The sequence below is a fragment of the Loa loa genome (genome assembly GCF_000183805.2).
Source record: "Loa loa unplaced genomic scaffold supercont3.656, whole genome shotgun sequence".
Taxonomy (NCBI): domain Eukaryota; kingdom Metazoa; phylum Nematoda; class Chromadorea; order Rhabditida; family Onchocercidae; genus Loa; species Loa loa.
Genome location: NW_018108836.1, coordinates 2,346 through 9,858, shown reverse-complemented (window position 1 = coordinate 9,858; position 7,513 = coordinate 2,346). Strand labels below are relative to the sequence as shown.

The 7,513-nt window shown below is 30.7% G+C and overlaps 3 protein-coding genes across 3 annotated transcripts in view; 2 read left to right on the top strand and 1 right to left on the bottom strand.

The window, feature by feature from the left end:
• LOAG_18903 (type I phosphodiesterase/nucleotide pyrophosphatase) overlaps nt 1–1,516 on the top strand; it is a gene marked incomplete at both ends in the record, with an annotated part of 7,036 nt that extends 5,520 nt beyond the window's left edge. Inside the window, 3 exons of the mRNA XM_020451565.1 lie at nt 135–270; nt 821–968; nt 1,304–1,516. Coding sequence (XP_020304639.1) covers nt 135–270; nt 821–968; nt 1,304–1,516 — 497 coding nt within the window. The remainder of the gene's footprint in view (nt 1–134; nt 271–820; nt 969–1,303) is intronic.
• A 2,787-nt stretch (nt 1,517–4,303) lies between these two features.
• LOAG_10984 (hypothetical protein) lies at nt 4,304–4,819 on the top strand (the record flags this gene model as incomplete). The annotated part of the gene is made up of 4 exons (XM_003146507.1): nt 4,304–4,357; nt 4,396–4,422; nt 4,511–4,582; nt 4,709–4,819. 4 exons carry the CDS (start codon nt 4,304–4,306, stop codon nt 4,817–4,819), a joined length of 264 nt encoding a protein of 87 aa, XP_003146555.1.
• An 840-nt stretch (nt 4,820–5,659) lies between these two features.
• Nucleotides 5,660–5,950, bottom strand: LOAG_10983 (hypothetical protein; the record flags this gene model as incomplete). The annotated part of the gene is made up of 1 exon (XM_003146506.1): nt 5,660–5,950. One exon carries the CDS (start codon nt 5,948–5,950, stop codon nt 5,660–5,662), a length of 291 nt encoding a protein of 96 aa, XP_003146554.1.
• Nucleotides 5,951–7,513: the final 1,563 nt, after the last annotated feature.

The following is a 7,513-nucleotide window of genomic DNA, read 5'->3' as shown; positions in this document are numbered from 1 at the left end:
GAATTTGTTGTTTTTTCTTTTTTACTAATTCAAATTTTCTAATTTATGGACCAATTTTAGTTCATTTCATCCTAAAAACATCGTTGCATATCATTTTTTCTTTTTTTTTTTTGTAAAGATTTGATTAATTTAAGGACATTTTACCAATTTGGAAAAGATAACGTCGGATTATGCGAAACTGTATAATGAAGTAGTAGTGATTAGTGGATCAATTTATGATTTCGATGATAATGACTTCGTTGCTGATTCATCCGGATTGTACTTAAAACGGTTATTACGTTTTTTAACGTCAATTTTTTTCTTTTTTTGAATCGTGAAAATCAATGATAGATAAATTTATTTGCATACTCTTTTGATGGATCAGGGGTTTAAAATAGGCAATATTAAAGTTAGATTTCTTCATCATATTGTGCAAAAATAGCAATATCTCCTTCGATGATGCTTTTTAGGTATAAAGTGACTGTTTGATCTTTCATTTATAATCGGTAATTTATCCGAATCTATCAAAATTCATCTAACTCGGTTGAAATGATCATTTTATTACAAATTCCTCCGTAAAATGGAATGTTTAAAAAAAAGGATTTATTTCCTCAACAAATCAAATTATTTCATTTCATCAAACTCTCAGCACTGCTGAATTTTCAATCTTTCATTTTACTGGAGAATAATGTATTTTTCAAATATACTTTTCATAAAAAATTATATTTCCGAAGGATCATCTCGACGATATAACACCTAACGTAACTATTATTTACGTCTGTTAGTAAACCATCTTTAAAATTTCTCGAATTTTCAAAACAGTTTATAAATTTCCTTCCAGTAATACGACACCAAGTCATATTTTTCGTGTAATATTTCGGTGTAAAAATTCACGGTGGTTGAACGATGAATTACAATGCAACAATGTTAAGTCATTGGATGTGCTATCATTCATTTTACCAAATGTACCTGGTGATTACAATTGTTTGGTGTGTTTTTAGCAATTTATTTTAAGATGAATTAGAAGAAAAATAGTTGTATAATGTAACTTGCTTTATTTTATTACTTTCAGCGAAATAATCAATAAAATAAACTTAGAGTAGCAGAAATATTCCAAGGTTCATAGTATTTAAACAAATTTTTGCTAAAATTTAATTACATCAGTCAATTTTGGATCATTTTTGGATTATTTGGAATTTCAAGCAACAGCAAATAAAAAAACTTCATTTACTGGTAGAAGTTTTCCAAATAAAATTTTGTGCCTTTTTTTTCTAAGATCTTTTATCTTTTGAAAAATTTTACTTTTGTTTTTATTTTATTGCAGGATTCATTGTCCTATTTGACAGCAAATAAGGCTAGCTTACGTGATATTGAATTGCTAACAGGACTGGAGTTTTTACCCACTTCATGGATCCCAGCAGCTGAGCTTTATGATGATGAATTCTCAATAACTTTGCGAACAATGATGCCAGAATATTTGTGGTTGGAAAAGGAACAAAAACGATTCAAAAATGACATGAATTCCAGTCGATACTAATATAAGAAGACCCATAATATCTTCAAAATTTTACTCTGTTTTCCCATAAATTTTGAAGTTTAAAACTAATTGCATCATCAGTAACAGTGTTAATTGTAGTTTTAAGTAATAATAAAAAAGAAACCTATTTATATTCTATTTCAAAATCACTGTTACCAACCATTTACTTTGGAAGAATTAAATTAATCCGAAGATGAAAATTATAATGATAGGCTACACAATTAAACAAATAAAATTTCATGGTAAAAAATGACAAATGCAATAGAGCCTTGCTAAATTCAGTTGCAAAGGATGTGTATTATCCATTATAAACTATATTAATGAATTATAAAATTTCAATGACAATGAAAATTTTCAAAAAATAATATAAATTCAATATTTAACATAACAACGGATAAGCAGTAATAATTTCATTTGAATGTATTCCATTCCAATCTATTCCATTTTCCTTTCTCATCATCATTATCACGAAAGTTACGGAAAATTTATAATTATACAAATAAAATTAGGACTGTTTTCCATGATTCATTGTTCACCATTTATCTCACATATTTGTTTAAATTTACATTCCTTAATTATTTTCCGTTTCAATTCCCATGTTTTTTCCGTTTTTTCCTTTATGTCTATGCACATGTCTTTGTTTAAAAATGCCTTTGTTAGCAATTGCTTAAAATATCTAACTAAATACACATCTGATCTGCTCATTGGATCTTGTTGCGATGTGCATGTTCTGTAATTTGGCACTCAACAGTTTCTAGTGTTTAATATCACCACCTCTCACTTCTTAACGTACATAAGCCTATCCAAAAATAAAAAAGGTTTTGTTCTTTGGACGCCACACCAACGAATTTCCTGGCATTTCTGCTCTTAATCCAACTGTCCAATTATTACCAATTTAAAGTCTATTTGACTTGGTCAATATTAATGTTTAAATAGATCTGCATATTATCCTATCAATAAAGAAGTTCGTTAGTCACTCTCCTACACAAATATCAAATTTATTGTTGCTGAAACTATTCAACTCAGATAATCAAACTTTCACAACAGTCATATTAATTAATTTTCGTTTTTAATTTCGAATTTCAAAATTTGCACAAACTTTGGATTGACAAATTCTATGTTTCCATCGCTAATTGATTATCTTGTCACCATTTTGAAGTGTGTATTTAAAACTTTACTTTGATTTGAATTTAAAATTCCTTTTCAATTAAAATTTTATCATTCTTCCAGTCAGGATTTTAATTATCTCTTTGCTTTCTTTAAAAGGAAAAGAAAACGAAGACAACAATACCAAGTAATTTATTGATATGATAAATGAAATTAAAAGTACAGGAGAAAAATCTTTGAAATTTCATCCCAGAATACAGTGAAAAGGCTTTCAGTATGATTATTTTGGATTTCGTTGCATTATCCAATATATTTAGAGAATCCACAGGATCATATATTAATAGCCCTCAGATCAATGTGATACAAATATAGGCAGATCAGTTAGAGATGATTGTAATCAACAAAAAAAAAAAAAATCACTAATCAAAAAGATGGAGCGGTGAAGTTTCAGATATTAAACCACTACTGGAAATTTTCATATTCTAAAATGACGAAACTGAATTCATCTTATCAAACTGATTTCACATTGTTTCAGCAAAGTAATCGTGTCAATGTTTAAAACACTATCCGAATGAATTTTAAAAAAGAAAAAAATCGTAGAAAAGAATCACAATTATTAAATTGTTATTAAAAGAACCGAATTAAAAGTATGAAATGTATGTTGGGTGCTTGCAATGAAGCGAGGAATAATGATGCAAAAGATTTTTTATTTTTTTAAAGCTACGTAATTAGAATGGAATTTGAATTGTAACTCATCAAGCAAGATTGATACATATTTGTGAAACAGAAATTGAGGAATTTTGTTAGCCATCTTGAAGATTATATAAAAAAGATCAGAGAAATCTGGAATTTGTTTCATGAAAAATCTCAAACAGCAAGAATTTTTCCTTTTTAAAATATTAAACATACAGTATAAATTTTTCCTTTTAAAATTTTAAATATACAGTATAACTCTACTTCACAAAAATTCATGAATTCTATTCAAAAGAATGAAGATAAATGCATAGAAAAAAAAGATTAATTAAAAGAAGAAAAAGTAATAAGAAATGGAAAATAAAAATATATATACAATTTAAACAGTACACTTATCTGTTCAAATACACTATCTATGATTAGTAACGAATTATTTAATTAATCCATAATTGATTAATCCTAAAATGAAAATTATCCTTCCAATAACTCCAAATCAGATTTAAGATGGTCAACAATAACCAATCGATTGTTGGATACAAAGGTATGTTGCATTGGCTTCATTTTATTTGATTCCTATTTTTTTTTCTTTTTTCCTCGATTATATATGATCGCATGAAATAAATGATCTATTAGTGAATAGATTAATCTGTGGGCTTTGTCATTTGGTCACATCATTCATGAAAACTTAGAATGAGGATGAGAAAGGTTGCAGGTTTTATGATGATGAAGGAATAAATAATCCGATGAATTGGATAGTTCCTTTTTAGTTACAATACTGGCAGTACTCTATGAGTGTACTCATCGTTTATAGTGCTAATAATAATTCCTTAATCGTTTCTTAATGTGTTCAATGTTTAATTCGAATGTTTCGTATGCAAGAATTGTTGCATAGCGTTTTTAGTTTTAGTTTGAATTTGTCAGCTTATATAAATATAAGTTTTTTGTGTGTATATAAATATAAGCTTTTTTTTATTATTTTCAGCGAATATGTCGTCTACTGTTGTCGAAGGCCCGACATTGCCAACTTTGGCAGTCTTGAAGGTATACCTGCGTGAGGAACCGCTCTATGGGTATTACAGGATTATCTACAAAATGCAGCGCGTCTGGTATATCTAATTTTAATTCTGAATTTACATAATGGTACTACTACCTATTGAACTCATTGTTAAGTGCAATGGTCAGTATGTTTTTTAGATTAATGAGTTGAGAGCGAGATTGGAGATGCATGAAATTGAAGGACGTGATGATAGCGGCAATATGATCGAGGTCCTCGCGTAAGTCCGCCGACCCAGGAAAAGTTCTTGGAGCATGAGGGCGAGATAGAGCGCAATCATGCGAATGAGGAACAATTCATGCTCCATCTCGAGTACGAGCAACAAGCTATAATTGCAGGAAGATGAACCAGTACCGGTACTGGTTCACGAACAAGGCAGCTTGGATAAGGAGGATGACAGGGACAAGTGTCACAAGAACTGTTCCTCAATGAGGACAGTCTTGGTGTAAGGCAAGAGCGCCTGAAGTTCCGCAACCACAACGAGTAAATTTAAATTCGTTTCCTCTGTATAATTGAAAATTTCATATGGATCATTTCAATAAATTTGAAGGCACCTAATTTCAATTTTTCAGAATGTGAAATATGTCCTAAGGAATTTTGGATCTTGAAAGGATGGTAAACTCACGCTTGCAAAATGCATGCACAGAACAGTGAGCTTAGCTTCTGATACTAATACTCTTGTAAAAGTAAGGATAAGGGCAGTTTTGAAAGTATTGATTACCAACAACTAACTTCTAAGGAAGAAAGCATTTTTTTTGAAAAATTATTCTAAGAAATACAGTACTTTAAATATAACATATCCTATCGTGAAAGTTTCGTTGATGGGTAACCCGTAGGACTGATTGTGTGTGTAGAACGTACTGGTTTAAAGAAGGTTTATTTGAACGAGTGAGATATATCCAAAAGGAAACACAAAATCTTTGATAGGCTTATATGCGTTAAGAAGTGGGAGGCGGTGATATTAAACACCGGAAACTGTTAAGAGCCAAATTACAAAACATGCACATCGCAACAAGATCCAGTGAGAAGATTAGATGTGAATTAGGAAAAGACATGGTTTTAGATAAGTGTTATAAGCAAAATTATTTCCTGTACGAAAGGAAATGCAAGAAAAGAGCTTGGATAAAAAACCAGAAAAACTTAAAAATTCAATGGGAAATAAATGCAAGGAATGTAAATTTAAACAAATATATGAGATAAATGGTAAACCATGAATCATGGAAAACATTCCTAATTTTATTTGTATAAAATTTATTTTAGTTTCTCGCGACATTCGCGACATATCTATTTCAGGCTCTTACCAGAGATGCAGCCATTTCATCGACATGCCGCATGTCACTTCGCTTGAACTGAGGGTAGAAACGAAGAAGCTGAGCACTTTTGTTGCATGTGAGACAACCGTACGACATCTCATGAGATGAGTCCTCATATGGTTCTCCCTCTTGCATCGGTGAGAGAAACTGCTGTTGCAATCGAGCAAACGTTCTACTCACGGCTATAAGTCCGCCATATGATCTTATGGTATAGTGGAGAGAAATTTTTCTTGCATATCGGGCAATTGTGAGGCTTCTCACCGCCATGAGTTCTCATATGCCTTTTCATATGTTATTTTCTTTTCAAATACATTACACAGCGATTTCTCCCTTTTATTCGTACCTTTTTGTTCAATACTCTCTTTTTGGTTTATTGGGTTTAACTCTATCTATCTCTTAACATTTGTCAGCAAATGCATCTGAAATAAATAACTAAATGGAGAGAAGAAAAGATGAAGCATGGGATGAATTCTTGTTGACAACGAGTATTAAAAAACAACTCCAATTTCTTCAGTAAATGTTACCTACCAGCAAATGCTGCCTAATAATATCATATTAAATAGTATCAAACCAATAGACTAATAATTATTTCATTCAACAAAAATGGTTCCTTTGAACATTCTGTGTGCTTATTGCTTGTTGTTAATTTGAATCATTCCATGAAATATGGAGATGAAAATAGAAATCGTATGATAATAGAAATCTAATGAAAAACTTTTCGGGAAGTGGATGTGTTGTGGAATTACGGTTGATAATACGGAAAGGATAAAATGCAGCTGGAACTATTCGTCGATAGTTCGGGCAATAGACAAATGAATGTACTAATGGAAAATGGAATGAAATACCGACAAATGAGTTGATTACAAACAGTAGAAATCGGAATATAGTAACTTATTCCGAATAATTAGTCTCACACAAACTGTAGGTGCATTTACTGAAGAAGATAGCGTCGTTTTTTAACTCCCGTTGTCAGCAAGAATTCATCCCATACTTCGTCTTTTCTTCCCTCTATTTAGTTATTTATTCCAGATGCTTTTGCTGATAAATGTCAACATAACCATTATCATCATCCTATCATTCTGGTTATGCGACATTCCATATCCCACTAATGCTCACTTTGTGTGCAGCTTTTCCCTTTTGCTAATATTTCCTCGATTTTGAAGGTTTGGAAAAATTGAAGCGAAATAAAAGAAAATTGCACAAAAAATATTGCAACGGCTTTACATTAATTAATTTTCACAATGCAATAAAGCATATTTTCATAATGCAATATTGAAATGAAATTATTCAGAGGATTAAAACAGCAACTACTACTATTACATTATTACACGTAGACATAGATTATCAATACAGATAGTTTGTCACTCCCATTTGGATGAGCATTTATACAGACGATACCTGAGCAGTAATATCTAACAGAAGAAGTGGCTGGTCGTTTTTGTCAAACTCTTTTCCACGAATTTTATCCAGTAAGTTTTATTTCATTTATTTCGATGGAAAATGTAAGTTTTTTCGCAAAGTATCGTGTTATGAGAGATTTTGGAATTCCTCGACGAACCTGTAAATGAGCACTTTTTAAAACTAAATTATATTTTTATTCAAAACTACGAACATTGTGAAGACTTCGCTTTGGAACGCTTGGACCGATCTCCATCATGAATAATTTCTTGTGCTTATCGCTTGAATGAGAAATGCGGTTATATTCTACTAACAATGAATAGAAACTATTCTTTTTTCAATGTTAACATTTACCAAAAGAAACTTACTCCGTTACATTCCAAAGCGAAATCTTCACAGTGTTCGTAGTTTTTAATAAAAAGATAATTTAGT